Raw genomic sequence first — 27,790 nt, 5'->3', positions numbered from 1 at the left:
TGATTAGAAATTTGCATTAATAAGCAGTTGAACCGCTGTGCTTAACAAAGTGGTTTGGTGAGTGTACTTAAAATCAGGCTCACACACATTTGTGTTCTTGTACATATTAGGCTAATTAATCCACACGAATCTACTGTCATGCAAGTGCCCTTGGTTGGACGTATGAAACTAGACTAAATGTTAGACCCAGAGAATTATCATTATTCTGTTACAGAAAAAACCAAACTCTTGATTTTGCTTTTGTTTTTTTTAATGGGAATCGATTGTAAAGATATTTTAAAATGTTCAACTATCACAGGACTTGTTAAGTTTAATAATTAGATTGCTCCTTATTTAATTCAAATCCGTTTTTCTCTCCTCTGTCTCTCAGAATATGACAGACACCTAGCAGCGGCAGTGTCTGCAGGGAAAACCATGGCGACAGCCTACCTGGACCCCAACCTGAATCACACCCTCCTCGAAGGGGCCAAGTCCCGACTGAGTGCGGGGGCATCGGACCGAACCATGGCCGGCTCCGTGGACAGGGTTCTGAAAGTCTGCCATCACTTTGAGAGCAACACAGAAAATAGCTGCTGGTCTTCCAATATAAGATATGGTGATGCAACCGATGTCAGGGTAAGATGCTTTTTGTGTATGGTGTCACAATATTAGGGACACCTTACGATTAACTGAGACCCACAACATTTATTTAGAGTAAGAAGTAGCCAATAATACTCAGTGCTCATAACGCTCTCAGGTCAAAATGTGACAGTTGTCACCCAGGAGTACTTTTAAATTTTTTTTTTTTTTTTTTTTGTGCCATTTGTCCTCATCTCAACATCCTAGCTGTCGGCACTGTTAAAACGGGCCCAAATGCACTGAGAATATTTTGCTTGCTAATGCATGTCACCTCAGGGCACCATTTATGTGTGCGCGTGCTAGTGTAGGTTTACTTAGCAGGATGCTTTTAGATCCACCGCCGTGACGTAGAAACTACCTAGCTCTGCTCAGATTTTAGTGGTCATACGTCACTGCCGATCTCCTCTGCTCTCCTTTCATCCCTCTCTACTTCAGTATCTAGGTCAGACCCCCCAGCGTTTTACATGGGAGCACACATGGCTCTGTGAGCATTATTGTGCGCGTGTGTTTGATGTCTGTCAAGTTGTTTGGGTGGGAATGTCGCGTTAAATCTCCTGAAGTCTCCGACACAAACTCACGCAGACGTAAACGAAAAAATCGATGGTCTCATCCAAAATGTCAGGGAAACATTGGCTGAGTTAATAAAGTAAAGCTAGGCGCATTGAATAAATGCACCAAAAAGACCCAACAAAAAGTTTTGTTTTATTTAAAATATATCAAACTTATACAGGTGTTTTCGGCACCCAGGGACAGCACAGATACAATAGAAAGTGACTGTAATTATGCTTATTTTACCTTCATAGATATGAAGTAATATTTGCACAGTCATCAGTCATTTTATTTCTCTTTTTTCCTCTTTGTCTGCAGGGGATCATCCAGAAGATTTTAGACATCAACAAAGTGCGCTGGACTTCATGTTTTGGCCTGCGGCTCAGTAACGGTCAATCCAAAGACCAAGTGCACTGGCTCCACCCAGATTTGGGCGTGTCCCACGTCAGAGAGAAATATGAACAAGCACGGCCAAATGAAGAGTGGAGGTACAAGATGAAGCCTGTATTTATAATGTTGTGATAAGAGCCACTACATCAAATTGCAAGCTAGACTGCTGTTATAAGGGACCAGACAGGATCCTCCTGTTTTGGATGGTTCACGTTTTTTTAATTACTGGGGGATAAATTTGGGTGGAGGAGTTTTAGCATCCCAGGGCCTTACTCACAAGTGAGGGGAAAGTAGAGCAGGAGCCTGAGACAGATTATTGCATATTTGATAGTGATGCAGATGCTGAGTGTGAAAGTGGCATTTTCACCTTACCAGTCAGTCTACATTCCTACCCTAACCTATGACCATGAGCTCTGGGTAGTGAGTAAGAGAATAAAAAGCAGCGCAAATATCTATCTGGCCTCTCCCTTGAAGAAAGGGTGAAGTGCTCAGTCAGCACTGGACTCAGAGTATATTTGGTAGAGTAGGCTGCCACCTATATGAGGTGTTTTGTGAATGTCCTACTCAGAGGAAAGCCTGGATTAGAACCAGGATACACTGGATACTGGATACTCTGTTGGCTGGCTTGGGAACACCTGCCTCTGGAAAGAGGTAGAGCAGGAGGCTGGGACCAGGGAGGACTGGGTATCTCTGGTTAGACCATTTCTCCATGGCTACACAGCAGAAATGGATGAATGATTTGTGGGACTGTCTTCAGGACGGTTAAAAATTGTTCAACAGTTTATGAATAAAAATGTTAATACAAAGTTATGTCTAAACAGGCTTCTAACGTGTTTTGACATATTGTTTGCCATCATGTGTTTGACTTGTTGTGTCATTTGTCCCTGTTTGTGTGCAACAAAACTTAAACTAAACACTAGGTAATCTAATTTAAAGTTTATAAATTTTATAACCAGGACCTCATGAGGTAGATGAGTTTTAGATGCTTGCATCTCTTAAACCAGCCCCTTCCTGGAGGATGTTGAACTTGTAGGTTATGCTTTATAAACAGTTTCCTGCCTCGGTTAGACATGACTTATTTGGCCTTGTAAAGTCAGTAGTTCCAAAAACGGCTAGCTTCAGCAGTCTGCCGTATTGTATTTCGAAGCAGAAGTGATTTATTGCAACCGGCATCATGAAAAATTGCGTGACCCGTCTGTTGAATTGTGATGAGAGCCCTTGTGCGCATGGTGCTGTGTGGCTGTAAAGGCTGAGTAGTTTGGATGTTAATGCTCTGGTATACATTACCTTTATTGTGGCAGTCTTAGTGCTGATTCTATTGTGAGGTGGAGACCTTTTGCTCGGTGGACATAAAGAGGGAGACAGAAACAGATGCCTGCTTTGTGTGACTAAGTCAACAACTATCTGTCTGTTTCTGCTACACTGATTTTTACAAGCACTTCTCTCATTTGCATTCTTGCATCTTGCGCTTTTGTAATCTCCCTTCGTCCCTTGCTGATTCTCCTCCTTCTGTTCACCCACACATCTTTATATTCACATCACAAATAAGCCTTACTTTAGTGTAACGTAGTGACGTCTCTGTCTTCTCTCCTCCATAGATATGAGTTAAGAATCCGATATCTACCAAAGGGCTTTGTGCAGCAGTTTACAGAAGACAAACCTACTCTCAACTACTTCTACCACCAGGTACAAACACAAACAGATGCACAAGCACACAAGAGACACCCAGACACCCAAACATATTTCATTCCCTGCCAGCAGCTAGCACTAAGGCATATGGCACTACTAGAAGACGCCCTGCAAGTGTGTTTTTCTTTGGATAATCTAGGTCAGCAGGATTGCCTGTATGTGTGTGTGAGCGAGATGACCCTCCATTTGTTGAGAAGTAAATGTCTTAATAAACATCTTTGTGTATTTGCATCTTCCAGGTGAAGCACGACTACATGACAGAAAACGGAGATCAAGTGGAACAAGATGTAGCTCTCAAACTGGGCTGTCTCGAAATTAGGTAACACAATGTAGTCCACTGCTTTTGTTTCCATTTCTTCACATGCAGATTGCTGTTTTTTCTTTTAATATCAAAGAATAAAAGGTTCAGTCCAAGTATTAAGCGCTCTGTTTTCTTTGTTGTTGCTGGACGAACAATTTAAAGTACAGTTTGAGTTGTTTTCTTCACCATTGCAGAATGCACAGTCTGACTGCCCGTCAGCTACACTGATAATTCTTGCCAACATTAGTCGGAGTTTATTATTCATTGTCTAAAGCAACAGCAGTTTTTGCATTTTATTGAAAAAGAAAATGAAAAAAAAAATGACCTCTTTCTCTCTTTCTCTCTCCCACTGGATTCATTTCTAGGAGGTTTTTTAAAGAGATGAGAGGAAATGCCCTTGACAAGAAATCTAACTATGAACTACTGGAGTAAGTATTATCTTGATAAGCAAAGAGTTCCAGGAGTCCAGTTCGGCTCCCAACCTCTCTGGTGCATCAGTCCGTCCTAATCTCATCATTTCTCTTCCTGGAAACATGTTTTGAAACACCGCTTTCAGGGCTACAGATCAGAAAAAGTAGCACAGTGTATCACTTTTTGGTGAAGAAAGTTTCTCTTGACTTGACTAGAAATCTGGATTTGTGCAAAAGAAATTGAATAGATAGGAAACGGAAATGTGAGCAGCTGCAAATTGCTGCTGAGTATATTTGCAGTCCTTGTTGTTACATTTACGGGTATTAAAGAGGAAACTGTTCTATGTTTTTCACTCATGTTTTCTCAATGCGTTGTCCCACTGTGGGTTCTCTGAAAGATGGTTGAAGAATTTACAAAGTGAACTCTAAATGAGGCTTGGCTCTAACTTGGTTTGACTCTAATGAGCTGTCCTCTTTCACTCATGTCTTTCTTTCTTTCTGCCCGTCAGCCTAACGAGCTCTCCAATTAACCCAGAGGAATGCTTTCTGTCTTTTCTTTGTCTCTTCTTCTCATTCTCTGTCTCTCTGCACCATGTTCACTTCCCCTATTTTTATCTGGTTTTCCTTCTGTGCTCTTCCTCTCTTTGTTTTGTCTCCATCGTTCCCTCGCTGCCTCTCTCAGTTGATTGGAAAAAGATGTTGTCTCATGCATATTTTAAACCAACAAGAGAACGAGATGGAAAGAGCTTCTAGGGCTTTGATACAGGAAGCTGACAGTTGGCCATCAGGGCCCGCTGGGCCCTTTATGAGCATTAAGCGCCAAAAATGTATAATGTGCTTTGGGTAATATATGGCGCTGTTGGCTCTAGTTGGCCCATGCTGGCCACCGTTTTGGATTGCTGGCAGAAAAGCCAGAGACTTTTGTTCATCTTTTAATTAGAGGAGTTTTTCACCTCTGCTGCTACTTTTTCATCTTCCAGTAGCAACATTATAACAAGTGTAATTTTCAGGTTTCTTTGAAGAGATTTCTTATTTGACACCATTTATGTCCAAGCAAAAATTCACATATTTTTGGAAACTTTACCCTTTATGTGTTTCCTTTTGTGCACATTTCCTATAAATGCTGCCAAGTGTTCTATGGCTTAACTATCCTCCCGGATAGACCTGCAAGAGGTCTCTATATTGATTTTTTTTTTCTTACATATACAGTAGAGATCTGAGAGCTCTTACATCTATCAATGGTCTTTGAAATTCTTCTACATCTTGATTCAAGTCCACATGTGTATTTTGAATGCATTGGATGTAGTTGGTAAAGGCACACATCTGTCTTTAGGTTCTAACAGTTGGTGTCAGATGTCAGAAAACCAAGGCATGACGTGGAGATAAAATTGTCTCAACACACAGATCTGGTGAAGAACACAAGAATGCCCAAGAGCATGAAAGTCATCATCATTCCCAAATGAAAGATGTTTGGACCACCAAAGGCCGTCCTAGATCACACAAGGGCAGAATCTGGCCCCAGGGGCTGAAATGGCTCCCAAACTCTTAGCATGGTCTGCTAGGGAAGCAAAATAATCTCCGAAAATAAATAAGAGACTGCCTTATGCTCAAGAAATTCAGGGGAAATGACAGATGTGGGTCTTCAGTGCAGTTTGATTCAATTTCAAATTAGTGTATTTGATCGGTGGCCTCTGTGTGTGGCCATAAGAGACAACCTAGGTGGGGTGGTGTAGTTTTTACATGGAGTTTTCTTTTATGTTGGTTTTATTTTTAGTCATCAGTCATCAAATATGTGGCCTTCTGCTTATTTAATCTAAGTCAGTTTGGCTCTCTGGGGGGGAAAGAAAAGTTGGAAGTCATTATCCATCAAGGCCTGATGCAGTCATTGTAGCCAGAGGTGCTTTAACTCGATATTACTTTTGAGATTGGTCTAACACATTACACAAATGTGAAAAATTGAGCAGGTCTGCACTGTAAACTCTGTTTGTTTTCTAAGTGTATCTGAAAAGACTGGCTGAAAATATTGGGTTTGTTCTTGTTAGTGTTTTCTCTCATTGGAGCCACAGAACATACAGTAATGTGCATGTAAACGGTCAGCTGGTTGCAGTTGGCTGTCATCTTTGTGGAGCCCGAGCAGTGCTGTTTAATCAGTGGGCCTTTGTCAGGGCTTGTTCTCTGAGGTCAGCTTGATGATATAATTTCTGTCTGTTTGTATTTCTTGTTGCTCCTGTGATGACATGCCTTTGATTTTGAGAGAACCGTTTTAGAGAGGAGTTTCTTTTATGGTCATTTTTTTTAAGAAGTTATGAAAAGTTTAACAATCTGGGAGAATTTCTGAAAGCTCCATTTTTATATTTTTAATCCACTTTACATTTTTATTTTAATTGTAATTTGATATATGACCTTTATTGGGGAAACAAGAGGAGGAAAAGGGTGATCTAAGCCTCCAGCCTTTCTCCCACTCTCTTCACTTGTCTTTTCTCCTGAGGGGTGTGAGTCATTAGCCAACTTCCTGTTAAAGCTCTGCTCATCTTTCTTTGTCTCTGTGGTCACCCTCTGTGCACTTCTTCCTGCAACTCTTTCTCTCCCCATTGGTTTTCTCCAACCCCATCTTTAAAGGAAAAGATGAGTAGTGTGCTGTAGTCAGCACTTAGTCATCGCTTTCGGTTTCTTGCCTTCTCTTGCCTGCCTGTTTAACTGTATCTGTCTGTGTCTGCTTTTGGCAATACCCCAGGAGAAGATGAAACACGCATCTGAGATCAGATAAAGACAGAAGCGCTTGCCAATTAACATTCTTCTTTGTAATTACACCACGATAAACATTCTGATGTTTTCCTCCTGTCTTTCTTTTTTCAGGAAAGACGTTGGTTTGAGGCGGTTTTTCCCAAAAGACCTGCTGGATTCAGTTAAGGTGGGTTTCATGTCTGTGTGGAGAGCTTGAGCTCAAAAACAAGGTCAAAATATTGATCTTGCAAACTTGGGGGCTTTACACGCTGAAGGTCACAAATTTGTGCAAATATTTTTCAGAATTATTTTTCCGAACCAAACTCGATTTTTCAGATCCAAATAAACAGATCTGACCAATCAGACCACTGCATTTGGCAACATTTAGCTCAAAACGTGCAATACAATGATATTAAAATTGTAAACTATCATTTTTCTTTTTCTTTTTTTTTTTTTTTGAGGACAAATTTTCTGCACAAACCCAGTGTTTTGGTGTGGATATTGAATGTGAAATATTGTGTATTTCCACTGGTATCGGAGTATCGGTGTGTAGTTTTATTAGCAGATTTCTAGTAGCTTCCTCCTAGATTTTTCTAATGTGTTATTTGATGTGTTATCAGACATTGTGAGGTCCAGCAGATTAAATGTGAATCAAGCTAAGAAAATAGAGAAACATTAGAAAAACCTTCATAGATTATTAAGTAATGTGATGAATGTTGTTTTTAACCACAAAGAATGATTTCTGCTAGGTTTACACTTGCTCAAGTATCATATACATCCCAGTATACAGTTAACCGAGTAGTCAGCAATTATTGAAATTACTACTGCGTACTGATAATATGCCACTCAATGATTCAATGATAAACTTACTGAAGTAACAGGAAAGTATGACATATTGTGTATTATAGTTACGGATTCCTGTTTCTTTGAGAAGATCTTTTGGTTGGCTGGTCGTATGTGGCGGTGGTGCTTCTTGCATATTGAGCAGCGTCTGCGTCAGTGATAAATTTACGGCACGTGTTTATGAGAATGGTCTTGGTGTGTGTGTGTGTGTGTGTGTGTGTGTGTGAGAGAGAGAGTGTGAAAGGCCCGGTGACCCGAAAAGGTCTTGATGTCAGCAGGCGGGGAGACAGATGCTCTGCAGGAGAGAGAGAGACCGTGTCTGTTCATTCTGGTGTATGTATGTGATGGCTATGCGTGACCCTAGGGTCATGTTTAAACCCACTTTCTCTCTCCAACAATGAAAAAGGAGGGGGAGGTGTCAATATACATCTCCTTCACCCCACCCAAAACAAACAAAAAAAAAAGTCTGTCAAGCCTTGTTGACTCCTCTCCTCTCGTCTCTTTTTCGGCTCCTTTGGCAGACGTCACAACATTCACTCCCAAGAGGTCTGTTTTATAAGCCACGAAGAGGCGCACAGTGACACACATGTGCAGTCGAACATCAATAAATTGACTCGATTATAAATGTCTCGACAGATTATTTTATTGCAGTGTTTATAATTTCTCTGACCACCTGATCTGAATTGATGCATAGCTGAAAGAGAAGACTGTTTACTTCAGAGAGACGGAGAGAGCTGAACAAAAACAAACTAATCAACAGAAAATGAATCTCTGGCTAATTTAATACCTGGTAAATATTTTCAGTCTTATCTTCACTTTAAGAATGTTTCAATAAATCTTAGGGGGGGGAACTACTTTCTGTTGAATAAATCAGTCACTTAGTAAAGGGGGAAAACAGGGGAGATCTAAAAAAATACAAAAAGAATCAAAACACAAAAAAACCATAAAATATATGTAAGCTTGGTAAGTGGCTGCCACGATTAGTCTTTTAAATACCGTTTTGTTTCTTGCAGATTAATCACATATTTGATTAGTGTTGCAGTTCTGTGTTTAATCATTTATATAATATGTACTGCCAGTTAAATGCAAGAGGAGCTGTGGCACACTCACATGCTGTACATTTGTGTTAGTGTTTGTGTGAAACACAGAGGGAGCGAGCACAGCTGCCATTTAGGTTTGTGTTGTTCACTCTGGTGAAAGAGAATGGTAGTCATTTAATGAGATTATTCTCCCTGAATGGACTCTACTCACTCACACACACACACACACACACACACACACACACACACACACACACACACACACACACACACACACACACACACACACACACACACACACACACAGACAGACACACTAAACCCAGAGCAGATGGCCGTGATAGTAAACAGTGACTGATGTTATAAAGAGCAGATTCTGTTCATTCACATTGACTGGCCGGGCAGCAGGTTTAGGAAAGCTGACCTCTGGGAGATTTGAAGATCAAAGTTGACCCAGGCTGATCTATTGAAACACTGCCGCACACTTTATTAAGGATTGGTATGATAAGGTTTCAGGATAATATAACAAAACTTATGGTCATATTTGCAATATGTTTAGTAGAAGAAATAAAGAACTGAGGCCTAAAAATATGTTATAACTTTTAATTCATTGATCTGTATAATATAATATATGACATATGCAATATATGTCATCAGTGTATGGTGTATGCTAAAAATGTGACTTAATATTAAGATTTAAAGTTCCAACAAAATATGTACTCCCACAGCTGTGTTGGTTACTCCTTGTTAGTACTGGGTTGGACCCCCCTTATGCCCTGTGAACTACCTCAATTGGTCATTACATAGATTCAACAAGGTGCTGGAAAGTCCTCAGAGGTTTTGTTCCTTATTGAGTTGGTAATATCACACAGTTGCTGCAGATTTATCGGCTGTATATCCCCAAGGTGCTGTATTGCATTGAGATCTGGGTGCTGTGAAGGGCACCTCTGTACAGTCATTTTAAAAACACAGGTTTGAGATGATTTGAGGTTTGTGACATGGCGTGTTATCCTGCTGGAAGCTGCCATCAGTAGCTCATGCATAATAACTATGTTATTTTAGGAGCAATGAAGCAACTTCTTGTTGGTGAATCAGTTGTGCTTCACAGGGACGAAAAGAAGAACATTGTATCACAAATTGTGCGTATGGCCAGACTGTTGTGATGCTTTGCTGTGGAAAATAGACTAAAATAACACTAAACTGCTCCCAGTGACTGCTAATAAAGTGAACTAGTGTTAGCCAATTGATTGTTTTGTGCGTGTGTAAGTGGGGTGTTTAGATGCAGTTACTAGTGTCCTAATTGGTCAGCCAGTTGCTATAGAGACAGTCAGTGTGTCGATGAAGGAGCTGATAGCCACTCGCGGTACTTCCTCTCAGGAAGGGTGGACACTTTGGACAGACAATATCTGTGTGTTTATGCGCATTTGTGTGGTGGAATTCTAGGAATTAACACAGTGATCTTATCTGGAGCATGAGGAACACATACTAGATTTTGTAATGACATCTGCTGAAAGGACACATGCACACAGGGACTGTGTGTGTGTGTGTGTGTGTGTGTGTGTGTGTGTGTGTGTGTGTGTGAGAGAGAGAGAGAGAGTAATTGTGGGTTTCTTGTTTCCTTCAGGCTTAAGTAAACACCTGGCATCAGGGCTCTGTGCTGCTGCAGTGAAGTTTATATAATACTGTTTTTATTGACAAATCAATATATTAAAGTAGCACTAAAATGAGTTAAATATTAAATTCTTATATGAATATTTCTGTCCTGAATATTTATATATGTTTTATAGTAAATGTTTAGTGCAGACAAATGTGTAATACCAACTTATTCAGGCTGCCTGAGATCAGTCCGTTAGGTGTTTATGTCCAAGTCATGTTTGCAGTCGGTTAATCTGATAAATTCTTAGTCATTAAACTTATAGTGTGCAGAATGCACCTAATTGTTATTCTGTTTTAAACCTATGCATGTTCTTCTTGTAAGCATGCTAAATACTCATCTTTTTTCCATCTATATATAAAAAGCAGTTCATAGGATCGTCTGCATACTGTATGTGTGTTAATTTATTTATTTTCCCAATTATGCATTCAGTGTGTGCGCGCAGGACAATATGTTGTCCATTTTTTGTGCCAAGAGTGTCAGAGAATAGAGGATTAAATAGCAGAATGATGCTCCTTGATGTATTTTTCTTTACCATCTGTCTACTTTGTGTTGGTGACATAAGAGATCAAAAAATGCACATGTGAGGCTGTGATTATAATGCCAACAGACCCATACGTCCTTCAGCAAAATCCACTCTGTAAATCTGTGTAAGATACAATGTATAGTGTAGATGAATGGGCAGACTGATGTTTAACTGAGTGACTAACATTGTTAATGTGTCTAAAAAGAAAAAAGTATCTAAATTTTAATTTTATTCTTATATTTTTTCCATTTTTTGTGCAGGCTAAAACGCTTCGAAAATTGATTCAGCAGACATTTAAGCAAGTAGCCAATCTTAATGATGAGCAGTGCATCCTGAAGTTCTTGGAGATACTTGCACCAATTTACCGCTATGACAAGGAGTTCTTCAAATGTGCCCTTGGGGTAGGTTGAGTCTACTGCTCAGTTTCACTCTGACACGCTGCGCTCAGGGAGCGCGGCTTTTCTGTGTTAGGTCGACCCCTTTTGGTGGAGTCAGGCTTTGCATGTATCCAGCGAACAATACCTGCAGACATGTAAGACAGAAACATGGTTCTTACACAAGTCAAGCATCTGGAGGGTTGACAAGTATTGAGACTCCCTTCTAGAAGGGCTTTGATGCTGTCCCTACTCCCTTTCCTTGCTCATGTTTTATTTTCTGTAATTTTCTCCTGGCCTGCCCTTCTCCCTCCTCCCGGTCTGTCTCTTTTAACTTGCATCTCATCCTCTCTTTAACAGTCCAGCTGGGTGATCCAGGTAGAATTAGCCATTGGGCCAGAGGAAGGAATCAGCTACCTCACTGACAAGGGGTCCACGGTGAGTTTCTACCAAGAACATAAAGTAAAACTCATCCAGGTTTATTGCACTCTAGTTCATGATCAAAGAAAACTAATTAGTGTAGTTCACATGTTTTACTTTAATGTCTTGTGTGTGTTGCTCTGTCCTCAGCCCACCCATCTAGCAAATTTTAATCAAGTCCAGTCCATCCAGTACTCAGCTATGGAGGAAAAGGACAGGAAAGGCATGCTACAACTGAACGTAGCTGGAGCTCCTGAGGTATCACTACCCTCTCTGTTACTGTGATAAACTATGGAAAACTTGACTGTTGGCAGATAACATTTTTTCAGTCTTATTTTTCATACATGTAGTTAAAAAAGATCACATTTTGTTATATAATCATCCATCAAAGAACTCTTTATGAGCTATTTATGAAGAAAAATGTTGGCTTGAGTCTTGTGAGATAAGTGGAAGGTTTAAGGTACCTTTTTTATCTTTGTAGGTGATATTTTACTATTGTTTCACTTGGCAGCGTCATTCTGACCTCTAAAGACCAAAAGCTGTTCCCACTGTGTTGCTTAGTTTGTCTACAAGAGTGGTTTGGTTTATTGTTACCTATATGATTTGATGTACTCACATGTAAGACACGGATGTACGATGAGTTTTTCTTGAGCATAATTTCTAGTGATTTGCTTTGTTTGTGTTTATGTATATGTGTTTGAAATAATAGCTATCTGTAACAGGCCTACTGTGTGTGTGTTTGTGTAGCCTCTCACAGTTACGACAGCATCTCTCACCATGGCGGAGAACTTGGCTGACTTGATTGATGGTTACTGTCGACTCGTATCCATGGAAACTCACTCCTTCATTATCAGAGTTCAGAAAGGTAAAGTTTGATCGCTCCTACATGTCAGTTAGTTTGTTTTTTTGTTTGTTTTAAAATTGATGGTATAAAAAATTTTTTCTGTGCAAAAAATGTATTTTCTAGGGTTTGTAGGGATAAATAGAAGAAATACTTGTCCTTACAGTGCTGGATGTATTTCAACAATTTCTGTTCTCATGACATTTGGTGTTCTTTGTGCTGTACATACAGCCATGTGTTATGTGAGTGAGGACACATTATTCATTGGAAATTCATGTTTTTGTCCTCTAGAGGGAGAGAGAGCGCTGCCTTCCATCCCAAAGTAAGTACAGACCTCATCCTTGGTATAGTTATATATAAAAGGAAAGAGTTGCCATGTTCCAAGATCAGTAACTGTATTTTCCTTTTTTTCTGTCAAACCTACCATGTGTGGTTTGGAGGCCTGATTGACAGAGTTTTACTGAAAATAAAAGACCCATAGCACTAAATAATGTACATGTAGAGACTTGTAACTCGATATCAGAATAAACCACAATACTATATTTACATCTAATTAATTTCCAGGGAGTTGTGGTTTTGAGAATTGAGTATTATGTAAGTAAACACAGACAAGAGCATTTCTATTATAAAGTCTTTCAGCAATGCTTTGTCAAAGTTTTGCTCAGTTAAAATTCAGAAGAAAGTGACTCCTGATTATAAAGTTCAGAGGAGGAATACAGACTTTTATGCCCGGTTTTGGTTTGGGCTGCATTTTTTGTTTTGCAGTTTTATTTTCCGAAAAGCTTCCTGGAAAGAACCTTGTAATTTACATTTTCACTGCAAATGGAGATTTTAAATTAATTCAAATTAAATGCGTGAAAGCTTCCGTACGCTTTGAAATGACAACAGTGAACCATTGTTTTTTTGGGCTTTGTTGTTGCTTTTTTTTAATGCGCTTCCTTTTTTCCATTTAATCTAAAATTATATAACTAATGGCAAGTTGTGGAGAATTATAGGGAATATGGGGTCCTTTAAAAAGTTTGTGAACAGAAAAAAACTGAACAAAAACCCTCAGATGTATTTTTTTTCCCCCCAATAAATGAACCATTTGGGTTTTTTGATGCACAACTTTCCTAATGCCCACAGCGTTTTATTTGTTTATCTGTAGCTGTTGCAGTCGGGTACATTAGCATGATCATGTTTATCCATCAGCTGTTTAAATTCAGCCTTCAGCAGTTTATCTTTGTTTTGGTCATTTCAGCTCAAATCTGTCCCACTCTCTCTTTTATCTTTCTCCCACTCTGTGGCTCTGGTCAAATAAGGATATAAGTTTAGGAGCCAAATATTTTCCACTTAGGGTTTTTAAACACTCTCGAAGTCTCCTCCTCTTTCTTTCATTCGCTCACTCCCTTTGCTCACCCACCCTCTCTTTTCCCTTCTGTCTGTTGCTGTCTGTGATATAAAAAGATAGTAGTAGAGCTCAGCTGATATAGGAAAAAGAAACCACGGCAAAAGGAGAGAGACAGTAAGGATTAGTTTACCTTTGAAGAGCTGCATGTGTGCAATGCATGTGGAGAACAGCTTCCACCGTTTCTCCTTTTCCTGTTTTTTTACCTTTAACTTTAAAAATCGCTGATATTGATGTTATGGAGGCATAAATGTAGTTAGTGTATTTTTGTGTGTGTGTAACTGTGTAACTGTTGTCTGATTTGCTGTGGCTCCTTTTCTCTAGACTTTCTAACAGTGAAAAAAAGTTAGAAGCAGTCCGGAGTGGAGTAAGAGCGATCTCTGTCTCAGGTAAGATACAAAATCAAGCACACTCACTCACAAAGAGGCAGGTTTAGGAGGAAGATGAGCAAGAGTCTGCTCATCTTCATCGAAGCTTCCTCGGCTCCAGCTGTCTTCCTGTTGTTTCATAATTCAGCTTTTTGTTTTTTTTCCCCTCTTACTCGTTTTTTTCCCCATCATAATCTCATTGTTTTCTCCTCTGTTGGGACAGCCCCTCCCTCTCTCTCCGTCATCCACTTTGTTCCTGCTTTCTTTTGTTTACATCTTTTCCCCTCATCTTTCTGCACTCTCACATCCATTCACTCTTGTTTTCTCTCTCACACTCTCATCCTCTCCCCCGCCCTATTGGCTGAAGATCTAGTGACATCGACGCCTCCTAAGCCAACCAAGGCGCGGCGTTTCCTCCTCCCCTTTGTCTTCTGTTCAGATTCGCCGCCCAACGGTATCCTCGGCTCTCATTGGACAGTTAGCAGAGGAGCATATCCACAAAATTGTGATGTGGCAGAGTGAAATTCCTGATTTGATGACCGCGCTTACTGAATAACTTCACATAAGGACACACAGACAGTCTTTACAAAACCCACAGTACTGAGGAATGTTAATTAAAATGTTACAGTAATAATATGTGGGTTGTTTAAGTGATTTATGGTACTCATTTAGTCCAGTACGGGTCCAAATATTGACTCGCTCTTGGTTCTTTCTTGTGGGGAGAGTTTTTCTACATTTTAGATCTAAAGTAAAAAGTGATTTTATGGCTAAAACAGTTTCTGCTCCATCACAATCTGTTCCCTTCTGCTAAACTGTCTTTGATTTCATTGCCTTGTTGCTTTGACTCATCCAGTCTTACACAAACACACGCACACACACTTTAACCACAATAACAGGTTATGCGATGCTTCATAACCACACCAATGCTCACTAAAAATAAAAGACTGTAATACAAATTGAAAAACGATTGGATAAATATCTCTGCCTGAGGTTTGTGTATGTTTTTAATGCATTAGGAATTTATTTTGTAGCCATTAGTAACCAGTCTTTACCCCTTACAAGTCTAAAGAAGATGGATCTATTCTGTTCATTTCCATCATGTTTTTTTTCCCTATTGTATTGTTGTGAGTAGCAGTAGCATGTGATGACACACAGAGTGAATTGTTATTTCAGGACTCCAGTAAGCACATCTTGCTGGTGAGGTCACAACTGTGTTGTTTTTCATGAATGTTGCGGCCCAGAAGATTTATCATCTGATATGGACAAATCACAGATGTACACTCACCGACCACTTTGTTAGGTACAGCGGGTTAGTTCCAGACTGGGCCCAAGTTTGCCTTCAGGCCTTTAGAGCTGCTTTAATTCTTCGCGGCATAGATTCAGCAAGGTGCTGGACACATTCCTCTGAGTTCATATTAACATGATCATGTCAAACAGTTGCTGCAGATTTGGAAGCTGCACATCCATGAGGGGAACCTCCCATTCTGCCACACGCCAAACCACAAAGGTGCTCTATTTGCTTGAGATTTGGTGACTGTGGAGGACATTTGTGTACAAAGAACTCACAAACTTGTTCAAGAAACAAGTTTGAGATGATTTGAGCTCTGTGACATGATGGTTTATCCTGCTGGAAGCAGCCGTCAGAGAATGGTTATACTGTGGTCATAAGGGAACAGACATGGTCAGCAACAATATTTAGTTAAGCTGTGGTGTTTGGTACTAAAGGGACCACAGCGTGCCATACAGTGCTATACAAGACAAAATGAATCCATGCCTTCATGTTGTTTACACCAAATTTTGACCCAACCGTCTTAATGTCAGCAGAAATTGAGACTCAGCAGAAAAGGTGAGAGTTTCCTGTCTTGTGTTGGCCAATGCTGGTGAAGTTGTGTGAACTGTAGTGTCAGTTTCCTGTTCTTAGCTGACAGGAGTGGCGACTGGTACGTTCTCATGCTGCTTCAAGGTTTGACATGTTGTGCATTCAGAGATGCTCTTCTGCATACCTTGGTTGTAACCAGTGATTATTTGAGTGACTGTTGCCTTCTTATCAGCTTGAAGTAGACTAACCATTCTCCTCTGATCTCTGGCATCCACCAGGGATTCTCAGTCAGTGAACCATCACTCACAGGATTATTTCTCATGTTCAGATCATTCTCTGAAAAACCCAGAGTTAGTTGTTTAGGGAAATCCCAGTAGATCTGCAGTTAGTGAAATACAACAACCATGACACGTCTCTTAAATCACCTTTGTTCCACATTCATGAGAGATGTTGCCCTGTTCTTGGAAACACTGTCATCTCATCTTTAAACCAGCACAGCACCCTCCCACGTGGTTGTTTCCAGTACTCTTAGCACTGTCTGCAGCAGATGTAGCAGAGTAGCATATAGCAGAACAGTGTCAACAAGTCAAGCTGCTAACTGTTTGTTCAATGCTAGAAAGTTACTAAACACTCATCCCTCATTTTCCTTTAATGCTAATGCTTTTAGCAACATGGGGAAAGTCCAAAAATGTGACAAACCCGTCAGCCAGACATTTACCAAAAAGACAAATCAGCACTTCGGTTACTTGTGCTCATTATTTGTGACAAATAGTCATTAATAATAAGCTAAAATAAATTAAAGAATGATGAAGAACAGACAGATACATGCAGAGATTTCCCATTTTATTAGAGACATGGCTTTATCCACATCTTAACATGCTTTCACTTCACTTTCACAAGTGACTTGTGGCAGATCAGTGTTATCAGATGCTATACCAGAAGGACTAATGGATTTTATTGGATGTTACACATCTACCAGAATCCCATCCGTCTATTCTGTGTACGTGTCAGTTGCGTGATATCCTGGATGGGTCATAACGCTGACCTCATGTCTCCAAGTGCCGCGTTGGCAGCTGTCATCAGTAACTAAAAAGACGGCTCGGAGAAATGAGTGTGAGAGTCTGGACAGCAGGTGCTTCATAGCCGAAACCTTTAAAAATCATCCAAACTTTTCCAAATGTGATAAACAGGCCTGATAAATGCAACGCTTGGAATTTCAAGCTCAGCATGTTTCAGTAAAACTCGCAACAACAGCTTGTAAAGTTTTACTTTCTTATATGCATTCAAAACTCTTCCAAGGAAAAAAATGAAAAAATAATAAAGCGAAAAGTTGTCACTGGAGGCGTTCTCTTGTTCTAAGAATCGAGTGAGAGAATGAGGTATGTGAGAAACCTTGATCAGTTGTAACTGCCTGCTCACTGTATCCGTTCTTCCAGTGAAACTCGCATATTAAACACAGCTGCATCCCCTGTCTGCTCACTGTAATTAACTCCCCAGCTCACATGCTTACAGCTTGACACACAGAACATACTTTATTGACACCACATTGGACTTATTGTCACTGTTTTCTACACTTGTGTATTTTAACTGTACTTAAGCCTGCACAGCATTAATTGAAGGAGATGTTAACGTTGCATTTTTTTTCCCCTTATTAGATTTTTAACTAACTGCCCGCTGATTGTTTGGCTTTGCAGATCCTGCAACATCACCCGTGTTGTTTCATGGCATGTCATGCTCTAACCTCTCTTCTCTCTCTCTCTCCTCTCTGCTCTGCCTCCTGCTTCTCTCTCTCTCTCGCTGCTGTTTGTCGTCCTCCTTCTCTGCTGTCCCGTTTCCTGCATGCTCTCCTGGACCCTGCAGAAGATCTTAGTGGGGATGGTAAAGTTATACTGTTGTTTATAATCTTTTGTTCTTATGTTCCTTCTTCCTAGTCCTCCTCCACCAAAACACTGCGCTCTCCTGGGAAAGGGGAGTGCGTGTTGTGGTGGTGTGAGAGAGAAAGTGTGTGAGTGTGGTATATGTGCTTTGTTGTGTAACGTAATTATAATACAAAATGATTGGATACATGGATAAATAACCTGTAAGCAAGAGTAGCATGTGGTTTTATTATTGCATGTTTAAGTTGAGTGTTTGTGTGATTATCTCTTTATGATTGTCTTCAAAGCCGAATGTCTGCTTTCATCCAGAAGGGACACCAAAAACAGAATTTGTGTATTCAGTGGTGTTTTCTCTTTACGGGAACTTCTGCAGCTGCTTCTCTCTGTCGTTCTACACACACACACACACACACACACACACACACACACACACACACACACACACACACACACACACACACACACACACACACACACACACACAACTGGCTACACATATGCAAAATCGTGCACACGTGTACTCTTGTGCGTTCGTGCACACACTTGCACACTCACGGAGAGGAGTAGGGAGAGGTTTGCTGGATTCAAGAGCGGGTGCATTCCTGGCTATAATGGGCCAGCTAGATCGCACACATACACACAAATTCCCTCTCTACCGAAAGCTGAAATGCAGAGTTAGGCCAGTCAAGCTTAGAAAGGGTTGTTTCTGTAGAACACATCCCAAACCACACTGGGTTTAATATGCAGAGTGATACAGAGTGACCTCTTAGTAAAAACTAAAACCATTTCTTTCATAGACTGAGAGCATTTATCCAAGCTACACAAAATACTCAAAAAGCTAGAGTGTAGCTTATATCCCCAGCTGGAATTTATTGGATTTTTGTACATGTAAAAACGTGAAGAAAAAAAGTAAAATGCAAAATGAACAGGTATTTTGTTAGTACATTTTTTAAAACCATGACAAATGAAAGCCAGCTTTTGCCCAACAGTTTATCTAATGAATAGAACTATTCCAGTTCAAATCAAGATGCTTTTAATACGCCTCTAAATGTTGTTTCTTTCCCCTCTTGTGAAATATAAGTAATGCGTAGCAATGGTAAATAAATGGATGCCTGTTTAATTAAAAGTTTTTTTTAGCATCTTGCAAAAATAGGGAAATGTGTTCTATAATAGCAGTAACAATGACATTTGTACTACAGTCACACAAGGGAAAACAGTGGTTGAAAACCGCGGCATGCCCCAAATTATTGCAATTGTGTCCAATGAGCAAGCAATCTCATTGCCTTTGAAATAGGTGATTCAAAGATGCGGATCAAGTCTGCAGCCACTTGTAGTCGGCTGCTGTTTTCCAAGAGATTTTGGTGCATTTGCTATCAGTTTGAGATTGAATGTGGTCAAGCTGGTAGGTTATTAGTAGCAATATGGTGATTAACTGTGATAAACTGGTGAAAGTTAAAAATCTGTTGGTGTTGACACACACACACACACGGAAATTTATTCAGATTTAATTATTATTAATTCACACTTGCATTCTATAGTATTAATGTAGACTTTGAATGTGCTACTTACATTCACAGTCCAGCAAGAACCTCAAGATTCAAGATTGAAACAGAAATTTCTCCACAAAGAGTGTTCTAGTTGTTGCAGGAGAGCAATTTAACTGTAAAGTGACACAAGCGCTCAGCAAGCTTGTTTTTATACAGGATTAGGGCCAGTAGAGGCCCCTATTGCAAAGACAAGGGACATATTCCACATATTGCACACATACTGACTCAGATTGATTGCCGTATGCTAGCAATCTGTGTTTATAAATTAGACAGGAATCATTTGGAAACCACCTCCAATCTGTCGTGGACTTTTTAAGTTCTTGGACAGTCAGGATAGGTGTTTTTTCCCCCCTAGTTTCTGTGTTTTATGAAAGCTAACAGCTAACCACACAAATATCAGAGTTTTTATCAATCACATTATGCGACTCTGAGCAAATATACACATTTTCCACAATATCCAAATATAACTTTGCTCACTAATAGAACAAAATAAGTGCAGTTTATGTTGTCAGCCATCCGGTGTATTGTTTGGCCCGCCTTATTTAAAATGACTATGCAGCTGGCCCGTAGTTCCTCTACAAGTCTGGCTTCAGAGACTTTTCTTGAGAAAAGCAGCCACAGGCTTTAGAAAAGGATTTTTGATTAAATTTAGGAACACATTTCCCACAGATCCTGATAAATCCCGAGCAGAGCTGCGAGGGGAGCAGGACAGCAGATGTTTGACTCTTGTTTCCAACAGCTGAGTCCGCACACTGATTTTATTTTAAACGCCGCCATCTGGTTAGGATCGACTCGGTCCATGTTTCCCCGTCCTTTTTTTTTTTCCTTCTTCCTCCTGGCTCTCTTCTCTCTCTGGCTATCTGTCTGATTCTGCACAGATTTCACCCTAAATACTACCATCTGCTCCCGTGACAGCTAGACCCAATATTTCTCCTTCCTCTTCTGTGCATTTCTCCCTCAGTGCTTCTTCCTCTTCACTGAGTTTTCAACTAGTCTCCTTAATTTTTGCCTTTCATTTTCTGTTTGTCCCTGCTTTGTGTCTTCATCTCATCTCTTTTACTTTTCTTTACCTCCTCCTCCTCCTCCTCCTTCTCCTCCACCGCCACCACAGTAAGTCCCTCCCTGCAAACCAGCTGCTCTCACACAGACAGATATTCACAACACATGCTCAGCTGACGCTATCCGCCAAGTGTTTTTGTGTGTGTGTGTGTGTGTGTGTGTGTGTGTGTGTGTGTGTGTGTGTGTGTGTGTGTGTGTGTGTGTGTGTGTGTGTGTGTGTGTGTGTGTGTGTGTGTGTGTGTGTGTGTGTGTGTGTGTGTGTGTGTGTGTGTGTGTGTGTGTGTGTGTGTGAGAAAGGCAGAGCAAGAAGCTACGTGGGTGTTTCTCTGCTCGGGAGTTGTTCAAACTCTGAGTTAGCTTCATGCTTTAAGTTTAGAGTGGGTTTCTTTTCGGGTGTTTGTGTGTCATGGACCCTTCTTAACGGTAAACCAGTTTTTGTGTCATCATTTGTACCAAGTGTGTTTTAATCTCTTGCTATTTTTTTTACATTGTGCGTATGTGTGTCATGTTACAGAAACTGATGACTATGCAGAGATAGTTGATGAAGAGGACACCTACACCATGCCCTCAAGTAAGTCACTTATTCAGTTTTCTCTCTTTCTAAACTCATTTGTACTTAAGGACTCTTAAGAACTCAGCTTCTGTTGCACTGGCACACGGCGGCTATAAATTTCTCGTACTCAAACAAACGTTAATTTCATTCTGCTCCCTAATAAGCGAGGTTGTGGTGTGAATCACTTCCAAGAAACACACTCGCACGATGAACCCGAGGAGTTGCATTAAACCACGTTTGGTTAGGCAGCAGCTATCAAATTCTGGCCGGTTTTCCTTCATCCTGTCTAAACAGCAGAGACGCTAGAGGCCGCAGCTTGTGCCGTGTACGTGTGGTCATGGAGACGCATCACATCTGTCGGATTCATTCATGCGTTTGTCAAAAGCCTGAATGTGCTGGTTTGTTTGGCTGTAGTTCTGTAAGTAGTCGTGGCTTTAGCTCCATTATTTTTAATGTGGATGTTTTGGCCAGTTCAGAGTACTTGTGTGTTTGATTGTGCGGCCAACTTTGAAAATGGACTGTTCTCCTTTCCCCCCACAGTCTTTTTCTATCTGTCTCTGTCTTGGCTCTTTCTTTCTTTGTCCCCCCCTTTTTTTTTTTGCTTTGCTTTTTTTGGTCTCCTGTCTGAGACTTCCTCTAATCAGACTCACTGCAGACATATTTTCCTATCCTGTGCCTGACTTTGTATGTGTGTCCATGTCATACTGGCTGCTGGATGTATAAAATAAATCTGTAAAACGGTAACAGCTGCAGAGCAAGCTAAGATCTTTGAATTATTCTGTGGCGGTATCGACAATTATCAGATAATGAGCAAAGTCGGCCAGTTATTGTTGTCTGTGCACGTTTGTGTGTTTGTGTTTTCTGAGCTAGTTTCAATCTTAAAGCTGCTGCCTGGCTCTCCCCCCGTCTCTTCATCTCCATCTCTCTCTCTCTTCCTCCTTCCCCCCCATCGCCAACACAGTGAGCTATGGAGTAGTTGAAGGTAAAACTCCCTCTCTGTCTTTCATTCTCTCTCGTTATTTTTCTCTTCCAGGTTTTCCTACATCGTAGTGTTTTTGACTATGACCTCCAGTAAGCACATTGAAAAGCCAGTAATGAATAAGCATTAGCTGTTTATTTGATCTTTAACACCTGGAAAAGAAAAAAAGACTTAAATTGTTGTTGAGTTTTGTTTTGGCTTTTTCTTTTCTTTTTTTACTCAGTGGTATTTTTTATCTTGTAGATCGCAGCTCGTAAAGGTGAACTCGGGTGTCGGAACTGAGCGAGAGCCAATCCATAAACAAATCATTATGCTTCAGTACATATAACACTTTGTACTGAAGTACACTAATAAGTCGATCAGAACTTGGGAACATGAAGTAAAGGCAGACCTCTGGAACAACCTAAGAGCATTTGTGTTGTGTTTTGGCTTGGCTCTCCTTGCACCATCCTGCTATTATCGTGTCTTTACTCCTTTTTTTTATTTGTTTCTTTTTAAATCGTGTTTTATGGTTATGGTTCTTTCACATCTCTGTGGGTTCTTTATGTTTGAAGAAATTATTAATTTCCTGAAAGTGAATATCAGTGTGATTTTAATTACAGTAAATCTTTCATAATGGAATGTGTGTTTGGTTACTGCTGAACTGGTTTTGTTTGGGTTGGTCGAATCCAAACAATGGAGCTCTGTTTACCCCGACAGACAATTAAACTTGTACAGAATAAGTTCCCGATGGTGAACGACCCCAATAAACCTTTTGAACTTGAGCTTCCTGCGGTTAGTTGGCAACTGACATTAATACACCTCCGCAGAAATGCTTCCTGACCTTTTCAGCAAGGCGGAAATATTGATAAAGCTTTAATGTCAAAAAAACAAGCAGTTTCTATCCAATCCTTCTGGATACAGTTAGGGTTAGATGCAGGCACTGACTTCATCAAGCAGAGTTTAGTTTCAGTCCATATGAGAGGTGCTCAGAGATCTCCAGACTTTTTCCCAAATTGAAATTCTTTTTCACAACTACAAGTGCATTATACCGGGACACTCGTGTGCATGTTTATGTTGTATGTTGTTGGCGTGTTTGCAAATCTGTGTTGCAGCGTGCATGTTTTACCATTGATTTAGTTAGAGGGGAAGAGACTTGATCCAGCTCCTACTGTTTTGGGGTTTGTTGTAAAGTGGAACTAGTGCCAATGGATGGGGTTTGCCTAAAAGGGCAGCGCTTGACTGCCAGAATGATAGAAATAATTTAAAGCTGACTTAGAAGCATACTGTGGAAAGTTTTCCACAATAAACTATCCAAATATATATTTTTTTCTTGCTTAAGCCTCATCCATGGTGTCGAAATAAATGCCAAATGTGACAGGTTCTTGCTGTTTTTCATGCGCTGAAAATGCCCTGACTTCCTCTCCTATTCTTTTCCCTTTCCTTTTCTCACTCTCCCTCTCAGCGCGGGACTATGAGATCCAGAGGGACAGGATAGAGTTGGGCCGCTGCATTGGAGAGGGTCAGTTTGGCGATGTACACCAAGGAGTCTACAACTGTCCAGTATGTAAAAACACACAAACATGTGCACCTCTCTGTTAATGCGTGTGGGCCAAAAGGCTTGCACAGTCTATCTGTGTTATTTCAGCGAGCTTTACTCCTGTCTTGTGTGCTGTTTGTTTGCAGGACAAAGCATCTCTAGCTGTCGCCATTAAGACCTGTAAGAATTGTACCTCTGACAGCGTCAGAGAAAAGTTCCTGCAAGAAGCACGTAAGATGCAATTTTGTGTGTTTGTCAGTGTGTCTCACATCACATTAGCATTAAATGCATGCTGATGCTACTACTCTCTTTTTTCCTTGCAGTGACAATGCGTCAGTTTGACCATCCTCACATTGTTAAGCTGATCGGCGTGATCACAGAGAACCCGGTGTGGATCATCATGGAGCTCTGTACTCTTGGAGAGGTAGCCCTCATACTGTGTGTGTGGGATAGTCTTGGTATTCGAGTTCTCTTGAGATGGCAAGAGCCATAAAAAGCTCAGTCTTGGTATGTCAGCGTGGTTCATCTTTTAACAGTGCTTCTGTCATTTCCGCCCTTTGTTTTCTCTCTCTGTCTACAGTTGCGCTCGTTCCTTCAGGTGAGGAAGTACAGTCTTGACTTGGCCACGCTCATCCTGTATGCCTACCAGCTCAGTACAGCTCTAGCCTACCTGGAGAGCAAACGCTTTGTACACAGGTAAACACACACACATGTGCTTCTGTAGCCTGATTGAGGTGGGGGGAGTGGAGGGCTCAGACTATTAGTGCCAACACCACAGATTATACTGAAATTGAATTAAGATGGCATTTTCAACTACACGAACACCTGCAGGACTTTCAGTTTCTTATATAATCTCAAAACATATAAAAGTGCAAAATTATATTTCCTTTAATGACAACATGGTCTGAAGATCTTCCCACATTCACCCTGCCTTGTGACAATTACCAGTTTACAGAACAGTGAGATTTCAGAGACTCATGAATCATCATTTTGCATCAGAAATGACAGTTGGGATGTTACACAATTGGATGCACATATGTCACAAATGAAGCACTGCATTGTGAGTCTGTGAGTGTGTGTGTGTGTGTAAGGATAATATATAATGTTTCATAAATATAATGTTACAGTTCAGACTACACACGGATCACAGCAGTAGGTTTTAGATTTTCTTGTTTTCCTGCTTTTAAAATTAAAAAAAAAAAAATAGGGATATAGCAGCTCGGAACGTGTTGGTCTCTGCGGTGGACTGTGTGATGCTTGGAGACTTTGGTCTATCACGATACATGGAGGACAGCTCTTACTACAAAGGTAATGAAACAACAAAGCATTCAGTCGGATTTTAAGTATTCTTAGAGCTTCGGTGTAATTTCCACATTAACAGGTGTGTAAAAAGGCTCCTGTGATTTCTATAAAATGGGGGGGGGAAGTCCAATGCTGACCTGAAACCAGCCAGTAGTCTTAGTTTAAATAACATTTAGCTGCCAGTGCGTTACCACCATCTACTGGTGACATCACGTTATATCAGCTGTTCTCTGTGTTACTAAGTCATTGAAGCCTTTTTGTTGAAACACTAACTGGTGATAAATTTCTCTATTCTCTGCTTTAGTGCTTATCTCTGTGTCTGTGTCTCAGCTTCTAAAGGTAAACTTCCCATTAAGTGGATGGCTCCTGAATCTATCAATTTTAGGAGATTCACGTCTGCAAGTGATGTCTGGATGTTTGGTGAGTTTTTTTTTTTAATGTTTATGCTGTGATCCTGCTGCTTAATCAGCGCCGTCTCTTTCAGATGTGTCTGCTTTGACCACACTGTGTAATGACGTGATTCATCACTGTAGGTGACTTTTGCGTGTCTGTGTCTCCCCCATAGGTGTATGCATGTGGGAGATCTTGATGTACGGCATCAAGCCCTTCCAGGGGGTGAAAAACAATGACGTGATTGGCAGGATAGAAAACGGGGAGCGCCTGGCGATGCCTCCCCAGTGTCCGCCCACCCTCTACAGTCTGATGACCAAATGTTGGTCATATGACCCCAGCAAGCGACCGCGATTCACTGAACTCAAAACACAACTCAGGTAAAAATAAAAATAAGAAATAGTATTATAGTAATAGTAATAATTTAAAAAAATGTTTACATACTTATTCAGTTAATGAGGTAGTTTAAAGGTAGTTTTTAATAATTTGCTTTAGGTGTAAAACTTTGATGTTGTTGCCATAAAAGAGACGGCCTCTGTCTCAATCTGAGCCCATGGAGTAATTTTTCCTTGAGTCTTTCTTCTTCTTCCTTTCATTAAGTTTAATTAGTACTAAAAAGATGACATTGTTGGTTGTGATTTCTCTATAAATCTTTGACTTTCAGTCCTTTGGTCAAAATGAAATAGTGCACTAAACCAAAAGAGTGCATGACTGCTCGATTCAGTTTTGTCTCTGCCATTGTTTTAATTTCTGAAGCACGATACTGGAGGAAGAGAAGCTCCAGCAAGAGGAGAGACTCCGAATGGAAATGAGGAGACAAGTCACAGTTTCGTGGGACCCAGATGAAGCACCACCCAAAGTGAGAATCAATGACTGTTTGTGCTTGATCTGCCTTTTTTAAATTATTTGTTTCCCATCCTCCCACGTCCTTGTTATTTCTTGTATGTCTGTGCAAGTCTTTGTTGTGGCTGATTAACACAAATGGTTTTCTCTGCGTTTTTAGCCTAGCAGACCAGGTTACCCCAGTGAAGGCTTCGTCAGCAACTCCCCGCACAACCACTTCCCGGTAAACAGCACACAGAAACACACAGATCTTCATCAGCGAGGAACCTGTGCGTTCCTATCCATCCATCCATCCATCCTCATCCGCTTTATCCGAAGTCGGGTCGCGGGGGCAGCAGCCTAAGCAGAGAAGCCCAGACCTCCTCTCCCCAGCCACCTCCTCCAGCTCATCCGGGGAACACCAAGGCGTTCCCAGGCCAGCCGAGAGATATAATCTCTCCAGCGCGTCCTGGGTCTGCCCTGGGCCTCCTCCCGGTGGGACATGCCCGAACACCTCACCCAGGAGGCGCCCAGGGGCATCCTTGTCAGATGCCGAACCACCTCAACTGGCTCCTTTCGATGTGGAGGAGCAGCGGCTCTACTCTGAGCCCCTCCCGGATGGCGAACTTCTCACCCTATCTCTAAGGGAGAGGCCAGCCACCCTTCGGAGGAAGCTCATTTCTGCCGCTTGTATCCGCGATCTCGTTCTTTCGGTCACTACCCACAGCTCGTGGCCATAGGTGAGGGTCGGGGACGAGATCGACCGGTAAATTGAGAGCTTCGCTTTTACACTCAGCTCCCTCTTCACCACGACGGACGGTGCAGCGTCCGCATCACTGCAGCCGCAGCACCAATCCGTCTGTCGATCTCCGGCTCCCTTCTCCCATCACTGCGAACAAGACCCCGAGATACTTGAACTCCTCCACTAGGGGCAGGAACTCATCCCCGACCCGGAGTGGGCACTCCACCCTTTTTCCGGCTGAGAACCATGGCCTCAGATTTGGAGGTGCTGATCCTCATTCCTGCTGCTTCACACTCGGCTGCGAACCGTTCCAGTGCGAGCTGGAGGCCCCCACCGATGAAGCCATCAGAACCACATCATCCGCAAAAAGCAGAGATGAGATTCTGAGGCCACCGAAGTGGAAGCCCTCCGCCACTTGGCTGCGCCTAGAAATCCTGTCCATAAAATTATGAACAGAATCGGTGATAAAGGGCAGCCCTGGCGGAGCCCATCACCCACCGGAAACAAGTCCGACTTATTGCCGGCAGTGCGAACCAAACTCTTACAACGGTTGTATAGGGATCGAATGGCCCGTAGCAGTGGGCCAGACACCCCATACTCCCGCAACACCTCCCACAGGACACCCGAGGGACACGGTCGAATGCCTTCTCCAAGTCCACAAAACACATGTAGACTGGTTGGGCAAACTCCCATGCACCCTCAAGTATCCTCGAGAGGATAAAGAGCTGGTCCAGTGTTCCGCGACCAGGACGAAAACCGCATTGTTCCTCCTGTATCCGAGGTTCGACTAACGGACGAACTCTCCTTTCCAGCACCCTGGCATAGACTTTCCCAGGGAGGCTGAGGAGTGTGATCCCCTGTAGTTGGAACACACCCTCCGGTCTCCCCTCTTAAAGATGGGGACCACCACCCGGTCTGCCAGTCCAGGGTACTGCCCCTGATCTCCACGCAACATTGTAGAGGCGTGTCAACCAGGACAGCCCTACAACGTCCAGAGCCTTCAGGAACTCGGGCGGACCTCATCAACACCAGGGCTCTGCCACCGAG

At 41.5% G+C, this 27,790-nt stretch overlaps 1 protein-coding gene across 5 annotated transcripts in view; it reads left to right on the top strand.

Moving 5' to 3' along the window:
• ptk2aa (protein tyrosine kinase 2aa) overlaps positions 1 to 27,790 on the top strand; it is a 70,732-nt gene that overhangs the window by 28,813 nt on the left and 14,129 nt on the right. Inside the window, exons 3-26 of one of the 5 annotated variants that reach the window (XM_039605218.1) lie at positions 371 to 615; positions 1,486 to 1,655; positions 3,156 to 3,243; positions 3,486 to 3,565; positions 3,913 to 3,975; positions 6,814 to 6,868; positions 11,005 to 11,145; positions 11,479 to 11,556; positions 11,689 to 11,796; positions 12,286 to 12,403; positions 12,671 to 12,701; positions 14,091 to 14,155; positions 17,814 to 17,831; positions 20,951 to 21,007; positions 21,951 to 21,971; positions 23,413 to 23,510; positions 23,634 to 23,718; positions 23,811 to 23,911; positions 24,068 to 24,183; positions 24,695 to 24,795; positions 25,120 to 25,209; positions 25,355 to 25,559; positions 25,936 to 26,038; positions 26,183 to 26,245. In XM_039605218.1, the coding sequence (XP_039461152.1) occupies positions 371 to 615; positions 1,486 to 1,655; positions 3,156 to 3,243; positions 3,486 to 3,565; positions 3,913 to 3,975; positions 6,814 to 6,868; positions 11,005 to 11,145; positions 11,479 to 11,556; positions 11,689 to 11,796; positions 12,286 to 12,403; positions 12,671 to 12,701; positions 14,091 to 14,155; positions 17,814 to 17,831; positions 20,951 to 21,007; positions 21,951 to 21,971; positions 23,413 to 23,510; positions 23,634 to 23,718; positions 23,811 to 23,911; positions 24,068 to 24,183; positions 24,695 to 24,795; positions 25,120 to 25,209; positions 25,355 to 25,559; positions 25,936 to 26,038; positions 26,183 to 26,245 (2,300 nt within the window). Of the gene's footprint in view, positions 1 to 370; positions 616 to 1,485; positions 1,656 to 3,155; positions 3,244 to 3,485; positions 3,566 to 3,912; positions 3,976 to 6,813; positions 6,869 to 11,004; positions 11,146 to 11,478; positions 11,557 to 11,688; positions 11,797 to 12,285; positions 12,404 to 12,670; positions 12,702 to 14,090; positions 14,156 to 17,813; positions 17,832 to 20,728; positions 20,860 to 20,950; positions 21,008 to 21,950; positions 21,972 to 23,412; positions 23,511 to 23,633; positions 23,719 to 23,810; positions 23,912 to 24,067; positions 24,184 to 24,694; positions 24,796 to 25,119; positions 25,210 to 25,354; positions 25,560 to 25,935; positions 26,039 to 26,182; positions 26,246 to 27,790 lie in introns of those variants that run through there. The other 4 variants (XM_031742739.2, XM_031742748.2, XM_039605219.1 and 1 more) reach the window with 4 other exon arrangements.

This window comes from Oreochromis aureus, linkage group 22 (assembly GCF_013358895.1).
Source record: "Oreochromis aureus strain Israel breed Guangdong linkage group 22, ZZ_aureus, whole genome shotgun sequence".
NCBI classification, from domain to species: Eukaryota; Metazoa; Chordata; class Actinopteri; order Cichliformes; family Cichlidae; genus Oreochromis; species Oreochromis aureus.
The sequence above is the reverse complement of the archived record's forward strand: the minus strand, read 5'-3'. Positions and strand labels throughout refer to the sequence as shown.